The following is a 20,756-nucleotide window of genomic DNA, read 5'->3' as shown; positions in this document are numbered from 1 at the left end:
GAAGGCGGAAGTATGCCGATTAAATTTTTTAGGCGTGGTACACTAAGTTGTATTATGATGAGATGATAGGGACTTAGTACGATTCAATAATTTATTGCTACGGACGAAAAGCTGATCCCTTTGTTCGTCATATCCATCTTAAAACTTCATAATAAAGAATGGCTGTTAGTTGCCACAAGTTGCTTGTGGCTCTGCCTACCCCATTAGGGATAGCGGGCAATTTTATGTCTCACAAATCGCGATGCAAAATGACACTACTAGCGGCATCTAGTTGTACCCTTAAAACTAAAACTGATTCAACTTAGTTCAGCTACTCCATAATAGGTGGAGGTAAATATAACGTTCAAAGTATAATATTATTATATTACTCGTTCTTTACCAACGTTTACCAACCATGTTTTAAGATGATACAGAGTAAACTTTGATCATTTTATTTTTCATATAATATTTATGAAATCGTTATTAATTGAGTATTAAGTAAGTATTTTAAACATTATACATATTAATAGTATATTCCTTTGAATTTATATATAGGTCATTACATTATTATGGTTTTGAACGCTTGTTTTCGGTGTCAATGTCAATACTCCGACTTGTCACTTTTTCACTTCACCTCATTATACTATTCTTGCCAGATTGTCAGAATCTTGTGCAATGCGGCGGTCTATGATACAATATTTCTAATAATTGTATTGTGTGTTTAGTTTACTAATTAAATTCTATTGCAAGTGCGAGTTTATTGTTAAGCGTAATAATTGGTCCGTGACCATGCCAGATATGGACAAGTTAACTCTCGGTAAGTAGCAGACCGGACCATGTTTTCGGAAATAACCTTACACGTATGCAGTAATTTTGAAAGACAAGAAATTTATTTCAGCCGAGATATACACTTCGGACAAGAATGGAAACGATGAGACAGGGGACGGTACGGAGGCTAAGCCTTTTAAAACAATATTGAAGGCTATGAAACATGCCGGCAAGGAGCCTTTTCCTACTATCTACGTTGACGCAAAAGAAGATGGGAAAACTTATGAAGTAGCAGCGAAGTCTCAGTTGAAGAAGATTCAGAAGATCTGGGTACGCGAGAACTACAAGGCGGCGGACAAGGCGAAAGCGGAAGACGAGAGCAATGAGAAGAGACAACAGAACTTGGAAGAGGCCAAGAAAATCGTTATCAAAGAGGACCCCAGCCTGCCCAAGGCGACCGTTGTGAAGATATTCGAAGGTAACATAACTTATTATAGACATAAATCATCTTACACACAATCCAATGTACAGGGTGTAACGGAAGGGGGGTATCAACCCGAAGTGTGCCAACTCTGTCACTATCTACAAATCACATGCGAGAGTATTGGCCGCCTAAGTTCATATTTGCATTAGTTATGAGCAATTGAATTCCAGGTCTTCATGTAATAAATTCAAATTTGCACAACACTACGTAGCAATCAGCTGTTCAAGGTATTTAACTTTTGAGTGAACAGCTACCACCTCTTTTATTTATGCCTGCCCTAGTAAAGGGTAAACGTGCCAGTGATGGCCATAAATAATCAATATTTTTTAAAATGTTTTGTTTCATTCTTGTGAGGCCAAGATTTCCAGACACAATAGTTAAAAAAACAATGGGCTTTGGTCCCGGTTACTACTTACTGATGTAAGTAAGTAGTCGTTACATGAGCGATGTCAGGGGCATTTGACGGCTCAATAATAACCCTCGCACCAGGTTATCCACCTCACAACCCATAGGATAGAAGAAGATTTGAACATACATAAATCACGGCTTTATCCCTAATGGACCAGACAGAGCCACAAGTAATTACACATATCTAATATCACACTTACTGCGCTACTGAGGTGGGCAGAGTCACTTTGTTGTACAAGTTTTGTCCAAAAATTTAGTCGATTACCTACATTAATAGTTGATAAAGAAATGTACTTTATAATGCATCTCGTCTCCTTGTGTATTATGCTTTATTTTATGATTATGTAATATCAGGCTCCCTTAACACCAAATCCAGGTCAAATGGGCATCACGCTAGCGGCGAATGCGTTCATGGCTAGCTAGGTACGGGACAGTTTCATTAGAATACTTTCAGAGTTTTGCAGGCCCTAAACAACTACTACTAATACTCATACAGTTACCACCAATCACTGACTAAGGTGTGCAAGTACAACCACGTCACTTTACAATGGATCAAAGGACACAGCGATTCAAGAGGTAACGACGCGGCGGACGAGTTGGCCAGAAGGGGAACGGGAGGTAACAGCCATCGGTCCGGAACCGATATTGCCGATCTCATTCGGACAGGTTCGCTCGCTGCTACGAACGAGAGCAGCCAACAAACACACCTTTTTTTGACGTGACTTATCGAAGATTTGCCGCAAATGACATTAACTACTTGGCCGGACAAATGGGGAGCGCTGAAGGCTCTCACCCGTTACATCGTTTAAGACAACAGGCCTGAGGGTGCCCAGTTGAGCGCGAACCTCGGCTCAGGGCGTCGTCTGAGAGGAAAAATATTTGAAAGAATTAAATGACCCTAGTAAGCCGATAGCGATAAGCGCTGATTGAGGGAAGTCGTCGACCACGCCGGCGGTGTCGGTATCGGGGTCCTGAAGTGTTTGTTGTCGCGAGCTGATTGGCTGATGGCTTGAGTAATCGGGTCGGGATCGTATTACATCCTTCGGACGCCGATGCTATTCAGTACCGTTCCTAAGCGGGATGTATTCGGAAGCCGCAACTACCAGGGGATTTGTTTGGTGCGGAGCAGAATCAAACGAAAAAACGCTTTGAAGCTAATTTGAGCCATTGGGCAATGGTTGGCAGACCTAGGTCAATGTGCAGATTTCCATTGCGAAAGAACCACGGAGCTCCCGTGGATTTCGTGAAACGATTTTGTATTACCTGTAGACGGTAGATTTGAGAGAGACTCACGTGAGCGAAAACTACCCCTGCATAGGTCATGATCGGACGGATGCAAGTCGTGTAGATTTTCACCTTATTCCTAAGGGATAATTTACTACGCTTGTTAAGGAGACAATGAACACGGCCCATTACAAACGTGGCGCAATCGCGTACACGTTGGATATGGGCCTTGAAAGTAAGACGTCTATCTAAGACTACGCCGAGATATTTGACTTGCTCCTCCCAAGGGATCGGCTTGCCAGACACCTTGATGACTTAAGTTGACAGCGTGACAGTGACGTGTTATAATAGCCCTTTGAAAAGTACACCGCTGCACTTTTCTCCGGGTTTACCTTGATTCTCCATTTGCGAAACTACTTGCCCAAGGCATTGGCGCGTTGGAGAATTCCGGTCATCATAACTCGACCACGGCACGTAGAATAGATGGCTGTATCATCCGCAAATAAAGCTAGTTCGGTATTAGGATATTTGGGAATGAACAAACACACCAGACTATGAACCACCGTAAATAAATGCAGGCAGGCTAAGATGGCACTACCCAACATTAATAGTTGTCTCTCCAAAAGAATTCTAAATGTGAAGAGGTCTCCACTAATACAGGTAACAGCTACAGGTAGCAGGTGTAGCTGTGTGGTCACGGTGATATCAACAAACATCTGTTTACACTAGGTGTCACCGACAAGCCCCTGTGCAGAACCTGCATGGACGAGACAGCGGCCCATGTGCTACTGGAGTGTGAAGGAGCCGCCAACTACCGGGTCCGGCACCTTGGCCAGACGGGGTGCCTCCCTGAGGCGGCCGGCAACGTCAGAGGCTTGTTAGAATTCCTTGGGGATTTACAACATAGTAAAAGCAAAATAAATTTCTCAAGTACCGTTGTGACTGCCTACCCCTTAGTGATACGGGCGTGATATTATGTTAGTATGTTCTGATTACTTATGGCTCTGCCGACCCCATTAGGGATACGAGCAGCTGCAAGTGATTGTGTATCTTATTAACGAGACATTAATGTTACGTTTACAACATAGTAATGACAAAATTAATTTCTCAAGTAAAGTACCTACCTAACATTACTTTTACTATGATATGGTAAAAGTAATCTTAAAATAAGTAATACAATACTTTCATACAATACAATAATACTTTATTGCGTACAAGGAAATAAAAACACATAACAGTATTTTTTAAAATCTTTTTCTATCGTGTGGATTGTGAGGTGGATTACCAACCTCATCACCCCTGGTGTCAGGGTCACTATTGAGCCGCCAAAGGCCCCTGACATGCCAGAGCTCGCGAATAGAATAAAATTTTTAACAAAAAAAAAAACCGACTTCAAACGCAAAACTAAAAAGCAATAAATAAATTTACTTCGCACAAAGTAATTAGTACGTATTTTCAATTAGTTAATTATTTTATAATTCTGAAGCCGGTGCCAAGGAAATGCTACAACGAAGTACCGATTCATATATTTTTCAATACTGATTGTTTTGTAATTTTTTGTTTGACATTGTTTTGTAATTGCTTTGATATAGGTATTAAACAATATTGTGTGTACGTAGTAATTTGATATTGTAGTAGGGTTGTTGTAGCATTTACTTGGCACCGACTTCAGAATTATAAAATAATTAACTAATTGAAAATACGTACTAATTACTTTGTGCGAAGTAAATTTATTTATTGCTTTTTAGTTTTGCGTTTGAAGTCGGTTTTTTTTTTTGTTAAAAATTTTATTTTATTTTACGATTTTAAGTGATGGTTAGACCGAGCAAGGATGCAGACAGACAGATTTTCTGATTTATATTCATATACAATAATATAATATATTATTAGTAGTGATCACAATTATTATTGATGAACATGTTTACACACACACACTCACACACGCGCTAACGCACACGAGCACACGCGCACGTACACACGCACACACACAGACACACGCACACACACACACACACACACACACGCGCGCACACACACGCACACACACACACATGTGTATGTGTACATACACACATGTGGTTGTCAGTGGAAGCTGCTATCATACACACTCACGCATACATATAGATACAGTAGATTTCGCGTGGTTCGCTCGCTGCTAAAGCAGCTCGCGTGTCCTGTTTATTCGAAACTGTCCCTCTTCGTATGGCGGCCATCTTGTTTTTCCGCCACTTTGTTCTTTTTCACCGGCGACAGAATTTGACCAAGATTTAAATGGGTGTCGTGGAAACAAACAAAATCCAGGTGCAATAGGTTTGCCAGGCCGTAGGATGTCTCCCTGATTGGGAGCAGTTTTCAAAGATGACGTTCCGATCACACGCCTATACATCATTTTTACCCCCAAGACATTTTCTGGAAAAACAAAATTTTGTATGGCGGCCATCTTGTTTTTTCGCCATTTTGTATTTTTTTCACCGGCCATTAAATTCGACCAAGATTTAAATAGATTTCGTGAAAGAAAAATTGGTTCAGGTGTGATAGTTTCGCCAGGCCGTAGGGTGTCACCCTGATGCGGAGCAGTTTTCGAAAATCGGGAAGTATTTCCATACTTAACATGACGATCCGACCACAACCCCGATATATATTTTATATCCCGAGACATTTTCTGAAAAAACAAAATTGTGTATGGCGGCCATCTTGTTTTTCCGCCATTTTGTTTTTTTTTACGCGCTATGGAATTTGACCAAGATTTAAATAAGTGCTCTCAAAGAAATATTGGTTCACGTGCGATAGTTTTGCCAGGCCGTAGAGTATCTCTCTGATGCGGAGCAGTTTTTGGTGATCAGAAAGTATTTCCGTACTCTACAGGACGTTTTGAGTAAGCGCCCCATACATTATTTTTACCCAAACGGGCTTCTTCCAAAATGTACAAAATTTTGTATGGCGGCCATCTTTTTTTTCCGCCATTTTGTTTTTTTGCACCGGCGATTGGATTTGATCAAGATTTAAATACGTTTCGTGAAAGAAAAATTGCTCCAGGTTGTATAGTTTTGCCAGGCCATAGGGTATCTCCCTGATGCTGACCAGTTTTCGAAGGCCGGGAAGTTTTCCCGAAGCCTAAAGATCGATCCGATCAATATGACTTTACAAACGCACTAGTCGCTCCTACGATTTTTGAAAATTCCCCTCGATTTGTCTGGTCTTCCATCATCAGATCCTGACTTCCTTGACATGGGACCCCCTTGGGTATATCTCCTTTCAAACAAAAAAAGAATTATCAAAATCGGTTCATATACGACGAAGATATGCCCGAACAAACATAAAAAAAAAAAAAAAAAAAAAAAAAAAAATATACGGTCGAATTGAGAACCTCCTCCTTTTTTGAAGTCGGTAAAAAAGGCACGCTAGTGTTTCGAACTATCGATAGTTCAGTATCGATTATCGATCACAAACATTTTCAACTACGATTTTGATTGGTAGAAATAAAAAAAATAACTTTTCAAAAAATCTAAATCCATGGACTTTTGAGTGATTGAAATTCAGTTTAGACAATCAGCCCACTCAAAATAACCATACTATCGGAGTGTTGCAATACTATTGACTGAGGGCAAAATTATCGATAGTTTGTTATTAATCCGCAACGATACTATCGATTGTATTGCACTTAGGTAATAAAATCGAAAATATTCCCACTTTCCGAGTTATCAATAGTCTTGCTATCGATCGACTCTCGGTCGGGATAGATTATCGATAGTATTTTTTTTGATCGGCAAGCACTAGTGCACCCGAAATTCAAAATGGCGGTGCTGTTAAGGGAAAGTTATCATTAACCATGATAAAAAATATTATTTTTTTTGTATTTTTTTTTCCTTCCTAAATTGTAGTCGTGTATTGTCCAACAGTGAACAATAACATCACGCCTTTTTCCCATTGGAGTAGACAGAGATTGCGGAATTTCACTTACCACTTCACGCTCGTATCGCTACATGCCCGTACCAGACATACATACATAATATCACGCCTTTATCTCTTATGGGGCAGACAGAGCCACAAGTAATCATAACATAGGTACATAAATAATTATCATGCTCGTACCGCTAATGGGATGTTCTTGTGACTCTGCCCACCCCATTAGGGATAGGGGCAGCTACAAGTGATAGTATGTCTTATTGTTGACCGATTCATTTCGCCTTCTGTTATTGCGCGGGATATTTGCGAAGAAACCTGGCAATTCTGTGTTAGTGCCAGAGTGTGAGCGCGGGTGATCCTTATTAGATAAACGACTTTTTTACTTTTCTAGGTTCAAAGTAATCTTAAAATAAGTACCTACTTTCATAAAATACAATACATTCATTCATTCAAACAATACCATAAAAATATTTTATTGCGCACAAAGAAATAACAACATACTTACCCTTAAGTACCAGGATACTAGCATTCGAAAGAGATAGAAACATGCACACGAAAGTAAACTGTCAAATTATTTGTCAGTGCTTGTTTACTATCTGCGGAGTGAAGTTCGAAATTTGGATTTGTTGTGATAACTGTGATTACTGTGATCAGTGATAGTTCGAGGTGTCTTTGAGTAATGCAGGTTATTATGAAATGATGATATGTGTGAGTGCCGGCGATGGCAACTTGAGTGAAGCACGGAACTTGTATCGTCAGCGATTCATAGAAGGTAGACCAGCTGATGAAGCCAGGCAACTGCCTTCACTGCGCTGCTTCAGGCAAATGGTCAATCGCCTACTGCATTTAACGGGCTCCTTCCACGCGTCATCCGAGACTGGCCGCTCGGCGACCCGTGATCCGGAGTTTGAAGAAGCCGTACTAGCCGTGCAGCCAACCCAAGGACTACCACGCGAACCTTACCACATGCAACGTACGCCCGAGCTCATTTCTGCTGATTATTTACCTCGTGTGGCATTCTGCGAATGGTACCGAGCTCAAGTGGAAAGCTCACCAGACTTTGCTTCGAAAGTGTTGTGGACAGATGAAGCGTCATTTGTAAGAGAGGAGATTAGTAATATTCATAATGAACATTACTGGTCGCACACCAACCCCCACCTGTCCTCCCAGTCGTCGTTCCAACACCAATCATGGAGGATCAATGTTTGGGCTGGTATTGTTGGAGGTGTGCTTATGGGGCCACACTTTCTGGATCAACACCAAGGGAGCAGTTGCAGCAGCGCATCATTGAAGCGTTACTAACGGTGACGCCGGAGATGTTGCGCAATACCAGGGCATCTAGCTAAAGGCGAGCAGGTCTGTGCATCGAACGGGGAGGACGACATTTCGAACCTTTCTAGTAAAACGTAAGTCTAATTATTAATTACCTACCTACTTACCCACACTTTCACACTTTTTTTTCCTATTTACTATTAAATTAAATACCTTACCTAAACAAGTAGGTAATTTTAACTTATTTTACACGTCATAAAATGTGAGAATAGTTGTCAAAGCAAAATGACTCCAATTATTAGATGCTTTAGTGTCATTCTTGTTTGTTACAGTCGCCGACGTGCCGCCGACTCGGATTGTTCCAATCGGCCGCCGACTCCTTTTGACGTTGCCGCCAAAGCCGCCGCCCGCTCGAATTTCGTACCTATCGCGGCCGTGCGAGCGCCACGAGTACCAGGCGACCAGGACGCGCTAGGAGATTTGTGTAGTGCCAATATTTGAGTGGATTAAGAACAGTGACCTCAATAGTGCTGTGCCGCGTTTTTTACATGCTGGGAATATTAAAATATTTTTTTTAACTGAAATTGAAAAAAATATCAAAAGTGTTTTTTTTTAATTGAAATTTCGCAGATAAGATCTACATAAGGTATAGTTTTGTCCCCTTTCGGCTTGATACCCCCGTTCCGTTACACCCTGTAGATATAAAAATAATGCATCTTTCTAAAGTTAGATATTCTCAGAGCAGAGAAACACCCCTACTACTAAACTGAATTTCTTCTACTAAAGAGAATTATTAACTATTTTTATTAAAGTTTCATTCCCTAAATATCATGTCATATCTTTTAGTAATATTTTATTTTTAATCTTGCACTTTTTATAATATGCAGTCACTATACTGTGGATGATGCAATAAAAATGCAACACTAAGGTAAGATGCATAGGGATTTCTACTGGGAATAGCTTATAAATAAGATTATGAGCATACTGAAGGGGAGTAAGGAATAATTTATCAAGGCTTTTAGATTTCATTATTAATTTATTTAATTTTATTATTTTCCTGCTAATTCTTTTTTTAGTTATTCTCTGTGAATGGAGTTATCTCATACTAGGATGTGGAGTTCAAATATCATAATTGATTTGATTCTTCTACTAGCATCCTCCCCATTATAAATTAAACAGATTGGTCGTCCACCTCTTAACCCACACAATAGAAGAATTAAATAGATTTATAATTACCAAAATTGATAATAATAATAAAAAAATAAAAAAAATAATAATTTAATAAAAATAATTGATTGATTGATTGATTTTTTAAATAGTTGTGAGCTTATGTTGAAGTAAACCAGTTGATTTAAGAACTTCATGTATTAAATTCCATTTCATACACATAATAGGTATGTGAGTTTGTTTACACAAGTGTCTTAGGAAACAGTGTCTTTGCTATAACACTTATTATTAGATCTTTGCAATCTTAATAGTAAGAAGAGAAATATAATTTATCATTTTAACATAACATAAGCTCAAAACTACATCCCAATTGGGGTAGTCAGACTTCCATCACAACATGAACTAAGTACCCGCACCTCACCAAGCTTTTTGTTAGATCAATGTGGTAGGTGGTGAGCCATTTCACCATATTAAACATTTTAAGCATTAATACTTTCTATAGATGCGCAGAATATTCTTTTGGTATTCGGTATTTATTCATATTCTGCATTTTATTAATTATTTTATTTTCATAGGTGTATGAATAGATCGAACAGGGGGGATTAAGAATGACGCGTTTAAGCAATTCATCTAAAAAGCAATATAGCTATTTGACAGAAAGAGAAAAAAAATAAAAAAGGAAAGGATTGCGTGATAGTGGGGAGGCCTATACCCAGCAGTGGGTGGATACAGGCTGAGTAGATAGATAGAAAAAAATATTATATTATTATTCAAAATGAAAAATTAAATTGAAATTGTATTATTATTAATTTATTTTGTTTTATTATTATTTTTCAATTTAATTTTCTCTTTGTGAGTTTCCTTACAGGTGAGTTCTGTAAGGACAAAATCATAAAATAAATAAGTGTATATTATTATTTACTTTTTCCTTTATGGAATGATGCAATAATATAGCAACCTAAGGGTTTTACCCGGAAACAACTAGTTACTTGTTATTAAAATTATGCAATCACTTTTATAGGGTAGACGCCAAATGAGATATTTTTCCGAATTATTGATACTTTGCTCCACTACAGTTTGATGGAGGCATTTAAGCCCAGAACCAACGGTTTAACATGCGTTCCGAAACACGGATTATCTTTTTCGGACGATCAAGTGATCCAAGCCTGCAAAGTCTTTACCAAACAAAGGACAGTCTCACAAAGTGATTTCGACAATGTTCCCATCGGGAAAACTCCTCCGCCAACCCGCAGTGGAGCGGCGTAGTGGAGTATGCTCCATAACCCCTCCGATTGATTGAAGGGAGGCCTGTGCCCAGCAGTGGGACGTATATAGGCTGTTTTTTGTTATGTATATGTCATATAAATGAGTTTAGGTATGTGGTAGGTTTTGTGGGTAGATACTTGTTTCTCTTATTGACAAATAAAATGAGTTAAGCAGTGGGTAGTTTTGGATTGACACATTGTATTTTGCTACACAGCTCAATAAACATTCTTTTAAAACACATAATAACGGGTTCTTATACCGCGTTTAAATCAGGGATATGAGACTCCCTATATTTCGACACTGTTGCAAGTGCCATGATCACGGGATGACTTCATATCCCTGCTTTAAATGCGGTAAGAACCCGTTATTGTGTGTTTTAATTATGATAATAACCGCATAAAATTAAAACAATGTATAAACATGCGATTACCAATCGTGTCTTAATGTGAATTAAGGACGTATTAGTATGCAAGTCATCATCATCAATTTAAGAGCCACGCTCTTGTCGGTGTAGCATTTTCCATACAGACAGAAGAGGCAAGATGATTGGACACCTAATAAGACTTTAAAAACATCATAGAAGGAAAGCTAGAAGGATAGAGGGGAAGGGGAAGACCAAGAAGAGCTTACATGGAACAGATTAAAGAAAAGGTTAACGTCGTGTCTTATAGGGAAGTCAAGGAATTGGCCTTTGATAGACTGGAATGGAAAATGCTACACCGACAAGTATGCAAGTGCCATGATATAATAATTTGTTATTTGTACACAGCAACGGAGTACCGGGGCAAGCGTATCTGCGTCCGCGGCTGGGTACATCGCTTGCGGCGGCAGGGGCGGGCGCTCATGTTCCTCACACTGCGAGACGGCACCGGCTACCTTCAGTGCGTCCTACACGGAGCCCTCTGTCAGACCTACAACGCCCTGGTACTATCTACCGAGTCATCCGTCATCCTGTACGGACAACTCGAAGTCGTGCCTGAGGGGAAGACTGTAAGTTTTAACATAACATAACAAATACTTTATTGCACAAACAGGAAAAAGCAAAAGAGAAATAGAATGAGTACAATAGGCTGCCTTATTGCTAAGTGGCAATCTCTTCCAGGCAACCTTTAATAATAGGAAATATTTAATATTCAGGATAGTGCAGCATGGGAATACTTGTAGGTATATAAATAGATAAAAGATAAATACACTTACGAGTACATAAACTACATAATAATAATACACATTATAATTGTTATAATAAATCAATATCAATACTTAAACTACTACATATACTATGAAATGCTTAGGTTTCATCATTCATCGTCATCATCTTTCATCATCATCAAGAAAAAAATACGTAAGACATGGCTGTATGGGCGTAGTTCCCTTTGTCTTGGCCTTCGGAGAAAACCAAAACAAAAAAAACTTTCTGCCCCAATCCGCGGAGGCCCGTGTTGCTCTATGTTTCTGCCCCCTTTTCAAAAAAGGAAGGCGCTTTCCGAGTAAGAGTGTGTGTATAAAATAAATAGGCGCTTAGGCAGCATTTGCCTACTTTAAAAAAAGTTTTTCCTGTACATGTCTTGTGAATGTGTGTGCAATAAAGTGTTTTATTAATATACTTACTTATAATAACTGCAGGCTCCGGGCGGGCACGAGTTGACGGCTGACTACTGGGAGCTGGTGGGGCTGGCCCCCGCCGGCGGGGCCGACGCTATCCTCAATGAGGACGCTCTACCCGACGTGCAGCTTGATAACCGGTAATATATTAAGGTTTAATTTGGACGTGACCGGGTTCGAATCCCGGCTTGGGTTCTAAACCACATCTTCTATCGTGTGGGTTGTGAGGTTGAGTATCAACTTCATCAACCCTGGTGACAGGGTTACTATTGAGCCGCCAAAGGCCCCTGACATGGCTCATGTAACGACTAGATACTTACATCAGTAAGTAGTAACCGGGACCAACGGCTTAACGTGCCTTCCGAAGCACGGATCATTTTACTTGCGGACAATCTGGGGCCTGTTTAATAAAACTTACAATTATAAATTACAATGACAATTTGATGTACATTGCGGAGTGTGTGATCACGAATATTTTGCAGTTTCATATTAGCTACGTAATGAACACCAAATTGTCATTGTAATTTACAATTGTAAGTTTTATTAAACAGGCCCCTGGTGATCAACCTAAGTAAACTGATGTTTCAAAATGTCATTCCGTAAAATAATGTTGCCAGCTGAATCTCAATAGGGATGTGATTCAGTTCACTAAAGATCTAATCGTTCCACAACTAACTCATAATACTTAATTTACATAGATTAAGTCATACTAACATCAATATTAATTATTCATTTATTTCAAAAGCAAAACCAAACTTATCATTCATTTAATGATTCACTCACTCACTTAGTTACATCCCTATTTATTTTTCTTCAAAAAGCGGCAACCCACAAAACGTCATTTTACTGCAGCTAATAAGAAGTTCGACTTTATACACCTACCCCTTCGGGGATATAGGCGTGATGCTATATTATGTAAATGATCAAGAAGTATAAATGTTAACGCTTTAAAGCGACTTATTTTCCTTTGCAAGAGTGTTATCCTAAAGAACATTGGCCATCTGAACAAATATAATACGTAATGTATAAGTATAAGTAAACAATAATATGCGGTATAACAAGTATCGTTAATTGAACCAGCGGCACGCTATGATGGCCGCTTTGACATAATAAAGTAAAAAAATAATAATTAAAATCTAAATATATAAAAGGAGAAACTGACTGACTGACATATCAACGCACAGTCTAAACGGCTAAACGTAGGCACTTGAAATTTGGAAGGGACGTAGCTTAGGTACCGTAGAGGTGCACTTAGAAAGGAATTCCGGAAATTCCCATGGGAACAGAAATTAGCGGGAAAAATCGACGTTATCGTACACGCGCATCTGTGTGTACGTCAGACGCCAAATGATTGAAGACAATTATGTCCGAGGGGGGGGGAGGTGCAATATAATAGTGAGCTTATATTATTATTATTTTAAGTTTACGCGGTTATTATCATAATTAAAACACATAACAACGGGTTCTTACCGCGTTTGAAATAGGGATATGAGACTCCCGATATTTCGACACTGTTGCAAGTGCCACACGGGATGACTTATGAGATTGGAGTGGTGGTTTGGTGATGGATTGGGGTTGCGGTGGTTGGTTGGTCATGGCACTTGCAACAGTGTCGAAATATCGGAAGTCTCATATCCCTATTTCAAACGCGGTAAGAACCCGTTATTATGTGTTTTAATTGTGAGCTTATATTATTGCTTCTATGCTGTTCTGGGAGCAAATAAAAAACATAGAACACGTTCAGCACGTTCAGCTGCTTGTCTTCCCGGGCGTGTCGTAAAAACCGACAGAGGGATTTTGTCCTCTAACATGATGGACTAATGTTATGGGCGATAGGCTGATCCCTTATCACCATAAGGTTTATCATATCCAGCTTACGACATCGTATCAACAGTGGCAGCAAGTTTTCTTTGATTACTTGTAGCTCTGCCTACCCCATTAGGGATTACGGGCGTGGGTTTATGTTATTATTAACTGTTGATTTAAGGCACATAATGATCCGCGGCGAGAACACCTCGAAGGTCCTCCGCGCTCGCGCCGCCGTCACCCGCGCCTTCCGGGACCACTTCGCCAGCAGGCACTACACGGAGGTGACCCCGCCCACCCTGGTGCAGACGCAGTGTGAAGGCGGCAGCACGCTCTTCAAGTTCAAGTACTTCGGGTTAGTACATAATCATAAAAAAAATAATATTTATTATTTTTTTTTTTTATAATCATATGTTACACAGGGAGAAGCTACTCTACTACTTACTACTAATATATACAGGGTGTCCCAGAATGAGTAAATCAAATTGCTGTGGGAGATAGCGGGGCTAATGTTCTATAAGATGTGCTAAATGTTTTTTCTTTTTTTGGCAAAATGTCATTTTCTCTAAAAATGTAAAAATAACCTGTTTTTTTGTACATTTTTGTCTCTCAAGTGACATGTTTAACATCAATTGAGTTTTATTTTGTCTCAAATTATTTGTGAATGATTGCTTCATGATAATTTTATGCAGTTTTATAATTTGGGAGACAAAAATGTACAAAAAAAACCAGGTTTTTTTAGGTTTTTAGAAAAAAAATACGTTATGTAAAGGCTATGTAACTATTAATGCGGTAAGGAACCGGTATTATGTGTTTTATTTATGTATAAATAAACACGTTCTTCGGGTGGCGTTATTTTTCGTTACTTATCGAGATCGTTGGTTGCAGAGACGACGCTTACCTGACGCAGAGCTCGCAGCTGTACCTGGAGACATGCCTGCCGGCGCTGGGTGACGTGTACTGCATCGCGCAGTCATACCGGGCCGAGCAGTCGCGCACCAGGAGACATCTCGCCGAGTGAGTCGAAATTCAAAAAAATCAAATGCAAAAAAATCAAATTCAAAAAAATCAAATTCAGAAAAATCAAATTCAAAAATATGTTTCTCCTTCTAATCCTTTTAGCCGTTGGGATGTAAGGCTCGAATAACAGATTTCCACTCCCCGCGATCTTTTGCAGCCTCTGTAGCTTGCTCCCATGATATGCCAAGCGTTTTTAACTCTCAGTCAACCGAACGTCGCCTGGTCTATCTGGACTGTGCCCCCTTTTGCGTTTTCCACGCGCACACCAGCGTGCTTAGCACCGTAAGTGCGCGACTCTCTCGCCTCTACATCGGTCACCCGTCACTCTCTCACAGTACTGCACAGAAAGAGACAGATGATCTCTGTCGCGGCGAGAAAGAGTCGCGTGCTTACGGTGCTAGGCCCGCAGGTCAGAACTCGTCGGGACGGGTGCTCCACAGGTCTTCTAAGAACATGTGCCAATCCAACGCCATAAAAAAAATGTTAATTAGAAAAAACTATGTTACATAAGTAATATTTCCAACAGATATAGCCACGTGGAAGCGGAGTGTCCGTTCATAACGTTCGAGGATCTGCTGTCCCGGCTGGAGGACCTGGTGGTGGACGTGGTGGAGCGCGTGCTGGCCTCGCCCGCGGGGCCGCTCGTACGAGAGCTCAACCCCAACTTCAAGGTAACACTAGTTTTTTTTTTTAAATCCCGTGCATTTAATCTCAGGTTAATAAAACTTTTATTTGACATTAAAACCTCATCAACCCTGCTGTCAGGGTTATTATTGAGCCGCCAAAGGCCCCTGACATACACTTACATCAGTAAGTAGTCACCGGGACCAACGGCTTAAAAATAAGATAATCCAAACATGAATTAAAAAACAAATTAGAAAATCAGAGGTACATCCATCACGAGATGAACTAAGAACCCACACGTGATTTTTGTGACGTATCCCCACAGGGATTCGAACCCGGGAACTCCGGATCATGAGCCTAACGCTCAACCACTGGACCTCGGAGGCCGTTATAGTCATTGCAATTATTTCAGAAACCGGAGAAGCCATTCAAGCGTATGGCGTACACGGAAGCCATCGAGTACCTCCGGGAACATAACATCACCAAAGAAGACGGATCCTTCTATGAGTTCGGAGAGGTACGGATATATAAAATCAATACAATACAAATACTCTTTATTTCGTGTCGGACGACGCTCAGTGGGTAGGCCCGCTACAAGGTGGACCGACGATCTGGTGAAGGTCGCGGGAAGCCGCTGGATGCGGGCAGTGCAGGACCGATCGTCGTGGAGATTCTTGGGGGAGGCCTATGCCCAGCAGTGAACGTCGTACGGCTATTGATGATGATGATGATGACACTTTATTGCACCAAAATAAAAATAAATAATTACAAAAAGACTCTTAACTAAGTACATGGCAAATGGCGGCCTTGTCGCTTAAAGCGATTTCTTCCAGACAACCATAAAATGAGGAAAAATGTAAAAGAAAATAACTTAAAGATTGCGGGTACAAACTGTAAGTACAACTTACCAATAAATACATGCAAATAAATATACAATAACACACTTACAAATAAATATATATTATATATGAGGAGGGGTGGGAGAACACTTCCGCCGCCAAAGATTTAAGCGGACTTGGCTAGGTTCGGAATCTAATGGAGCCACCTCTTTAAGGACGCTGTGACTACCGGCGCATTTATTAACGCATTTACTTTTTTTATTAATGTAAACAAATGTTTTGCCAGGACATCCCCGAGATGCCGGAGCGCAAGATGACAGACGCGATAGGCGTGCCGATCCTGCTGTGCAAGTTCCCGGCGGAGATCAAGTCGTTTTACATGTCGCGATGCGCGGACGACGCGCGGCTCACCGAGTCCGTGGACGTGCTCATGCCGGGCGTGGGCGAGATCGTGGGCGGCTCCATGAGGATATGGGACCACCAGGAGCTCATGGAAGGTACTGTTTCTCATTTTAATATTTCCCACGCATCCAAATGACGATAAAAATTGCCTATTTCTCCGATCAGGTGTCGCTACTGTTGAGTGTTCTTAAATTTTGACAGTTCCCCATACTATTTGAGTAAACGAACCTATTGTTTTGGTTATATTTATAACCCTTTGCAATTGACGTCAGTCAGAGTCCGTGTCCAGTGCAACGGCCTCCGTGGTCCAGTGGTTGAGCGTTGAGTGGTTGATCCGGAGATCCCGGGTTCGAATCCCTGTGGGGACATATCACAAAAATCACTTTGTGATCCCTAGTTTGGTTAGGACATTACAGGCTGATCACCTGATTGTCCAAAAGTAAGATGATCCGTGCTTCGGAAGGCACGTTAAGCCGTTGGTCCCGGTTATTATTTACTGATGTAATTAAGTAGTCGTTACATGAGCCATGTCAGGGGCCTTTGGCGGCTCAATGATAACCTTGACACCAGGGTTGATGAGGTTGGTTCACCTTACAACCCACACGATAGAAGAAGAGTCCTGAAGTGTTTGTTGTCGCGAGCTGATTGGCCGCCTCTATGGCTAGAGTAATCAGGACGTCAGAATCGTATATTACGTGCTTTGCTTATATTATGTGACAGTAATGTCGTACGGTCACGAGTACTAATATGTACACTTTGAAACCATGTCTCATTAACTTTTTTGACAAATTAAACCGTAAGTCTCATTAAATTTCAAATATGATAGTGCGACAGAGTTCTAAAGTGGGTACATGATATTGCTCATGACTGTACTTTCTGTCCCTTTTTAAAAAAGACTTTTGCTTCTGTGCTGTTCTGGGAGCAAATAACAAACATAGAACACGTTCAGCTGCTTGTCTTCCCGGGCATGTCGTAAAAACCGACAGAGGGATTGCGTCCTCTAACATGATGGACTAATGTTATGGGCGATAGGCTGATCCCTTATCACCATAAGGTTCATCATATCCATCTTAGGACTTCGTATCAACAGTGGCTGCAAGTTGTCTTTGATTACTTGTGGCTCTGCCCACCTCATTTGGGATTACGGGCGTGAGTTTATGTATGTATGTTTAAAAAAGGAAGACGACACTTTTCGAGTAGGTGTAGTATAAAATGTTATATAACTTAATATTCGTATTTTCCCCTGCAGGCTACAAACGCGAGGGCATCGACCCTTCCCCGTACTACTGGTACACCGACCAGCGCAAGTTCGGCTCCGTGCCCCACGGCGGCTACGGGCTGGGGCTAGAGAGGTTCCTGTGCTGGCTTCTGGACCGGTACCACATCCGCGAGGTGTGCCTGTACCCACGCTTCCTTGAGCGTTGTACGCCATAAGCTGCCACGGAAAGACACGTGGGTGTTTTTTTTTTAACTTATACATGTTATTTCGGTGGCGCATTTTCCTTTTTGTCCGAATTTGAGAGTGTGACTTGTAAGTCAGTACAAAACTAACACATCAGTCACACACAGTCATCAGTCGTCTTGTACATTGTTAAGAGCCCCCAGCGTTCCCTATTAGAGCCCTTAGCACTTTCCATTTGTCCGGCCAAATAGTTAATGCCATTTGCGGCAAATCTACAATTAACCACGTCAATAAAAAATGTATATCGTAGGGGCTTCGAATCTCGGCTGAGACTCTAAATCACGTGGTTTACAGGATTAGTACCCTTTTAATAATGGCTATAGGCTCGTCCCCTATTACATGGGACTTACACATAGCTGGCAAAAAGGGGGTGTATACTATACGCCTTTGGGGATATAGCATCATGTTATGTTATGCTTTTGTTTTTCCAAACATTTAATAAGCGTCTCATAGAACATTCGACTACATCGACAGAAATGTATCCCATTCAAAATACATAATACCGGGTTCTTACCGCGTTTTTAACGATAAAGCGATAATACTGATTACTCATATGCCTCGGAGTCTCATATGCCTGATTTTTACGCGGTAAGAGCCCGGTATTTTGTGTTTTTATTATAATAATAACCTGCGTAAACCTCAAACAATGTATATATTCTATTGTCGCTTTATCGTTAGAAAAACGCCACCTAAATTACGTGTACTTTAAAAAATCACCCAGGTATAAAATACCTAAACACGTTCTCCGAAAACTATCCGCTAAACTATCTATTCAACAGCCTATATACGTCCCACTGCTGGGCACAGGCCTCCCCTCAATCAACCGGAGGGAATATGGAGCACACTCCACCACGCTGCTCCACAACCTCTGTTCTATTACAGTTAAAACAGCCATCGTAGCCAGGGCTAACATATGCAACGTATTAAAATTCTGTCACGGTAATTTTATCGATTCTGACGATATAATTATGTCGTTTTGTCGATTGGTGCTAACATGTGAACCCAAATAAGTCATGTCGTTCTGTCAAAATATGAACAAAAATCACGTGACACGCATGTTAGGGACGAAACAAATTTATCGATTTAGACAATATTTATCGAATCGATCGATAATTTTATCACGATGCGCATGTTGACCCTGCTGGATTTCTTTCTAGAAGTCGACCAACCTCAATATAAACACATCTTTAGGTATTTCGTACACAGCCTAAACTATGATCCAACAGACGTAACTTGATTAGATACCTAGGTGGTGGCAGCATGTCAGAGACAAGCGCCATCTAGCGAAAACGGGATGTAACCTTTTTTATCATAAAACAAAAGAAAAACAATAAAAAACAAAATAGTAACAAGAACGACGCCGTTTCATTTTCCCGCTCCTTATATTAAATTTATTTTATAAAACCAAATATATCCAATTATTATCCATATTATTTACCTATTTCTTCATTATGACGTATATTTAGTCTCGAGGAGCACGGTGGCGCAGCGGTAAACGCGCTCGGTCTGCGATTGTTGAAGTAAAGCAACTTTCGCAAAGGCCGGTCATAGGATGGGTGACCACAAAAAAAAGTTTTCATCTCGAGCTCTTCCGTGCTGAAGGCACGTTAAGCCGTTGGTCCCGGCTGCATTAGCAGTCGTTAATAACTGTCAATCCGCACTGGGCCCGCGTGATGGTTTAAGGCCCGATCTCCCTATCCATCCATAGGGAAGGCCCGTGCCCCAGCAGTGGGGACGTTAATGAGATGATGATAATATTTTGTCTCTTTCGTACTATTAAACAGAACGACCAGTTCAATACAATTAGTGAACATCCTATCTTGAAAGTTTGTGAGAATGGATGTTTGTTACTCTTTCACGCAAAAACTACTGAATGGATTTTAATGAAACTTTACAATAATGTAGCTTATACATCAGGACAACACACAGGCTTCAACAATTTTAAAAAAATCGGTAATCCTTACCGCGGAAACCGAAATCCACGCGGACGGTCGCAGGCGACCGCTAGTATTTCAATAAATTTAACATTTTACAATAGCTTCAAATGCGCGGTATGAATTAGATCTGACAAAGTACGTAAGCTAGTGTTGTGAAGTTCATTAGCACAGTGATGTATCAGTCGATATTAGGTCGATCGATTCTTTTCTATTTAATAGTATAGATATCTCTTTCGCACGAGGCGATATATTATATATCTGTCCTGCTCTCATTCTTCAGGTTACGTTTGTTGGACTATATTTGTTTATCTTATCCTATATTCAGTGGAATTTAATTAATAATTATGCATTTATGCTGCATATTATTTGTATTTAAGCTATTTATTGTAGCTAAAGTTATTTGCTAAGTACACAAATACGACTCGAAATTGTTTGCATTTTCATTTGAATTTAAAATACATAAATAATTAAAACAGGAATGCATTCCACCGAGAAGTCAAATGTATGTGGCGTTGTATATGAAATAGTATTTGAATAAAAGCTTGTTTTGAAATATTTTTTTATTGTTTTACCAAATGTACTTACCTACT

General features: G+C 40.3%; 1 protein-coding gene across 1 annotated transcript; it reads left to right on the top strand.

The window, feature by feature from the left end:
• Positions 1 to 615: 615 nt before the first annotated feature.
• On the top strand, positions 616 to 20,719 carry LOC126375879 (asparagine--tRNA ligase, cytoplasmic). Its single transcript, XM_050022956.1, has 10 exons — positions 616 to 796; positions 878 to 1,225; positions 11,244 to 11,464; positions 12,098 to 12,216; positions 14,064 to 14,237; positions 14,771 to 14,899; positions 15,429 to 15,573; positions 15,939 to 16,043; positions 16,652 to 16,862; positions 18,017 to 20,719. The coding sequence occupies exons 1-10, from the start codon at positions 769 to 771 to the stop codon at positions 18,199 to 18,201; spliced, it is 1,665 nt and encodes a 554-aa protein (XP_049878913.1). The 5' UTR covers positions 616 to 768; the 3' UTR covers positions 18,202 to 20,719.
• Positions 20,720 to 20,756: the final 37 nt, after the last annotated feature.

Source organism: Pectinophora gossypiella, chromosome 20 (assembly GCF_024362695.1).
Source record: "Pectinophora gossypiella chromosome 20, ilPecGoss1.1, whole genome shotgun sequence".
Taxonomy (NCBI): domain Eukaryota; kingdom Metazoa; phylum Arthropoda; class Insecta; order Lepidoptera; family Gelechiidae; genus Pectinophora; species Pectinophora gossypiella.
The sequence above is the reverse complement of the archived record's forward strand: the minus strand, read 5'-3'. Positions and strand labels throughout refer to the sequence as shown.

Bases quoted from the DNA above. Each gene is read 5' to 3' on its own strand.
- LOC126375879 (XM_050022956.1), top strand. From the start codon at position 769: ATGCCAGATATGGACAAGTTAACTCTCG. The intron at 797-877 runs GTAAGTAGCAGA...AATTTATTTCAG, and splicing joins TATGGACAAGTTAACTCTCG to CCGAGATATACACTTCGGAC. The intron at 14,900-15,428 runs GTGAGTCGAAAT...TATTTCCAACAG, and splicing joins ACCAGGAGACATCTCGCCGA to ATATAGCCACGTGGAAGCGG.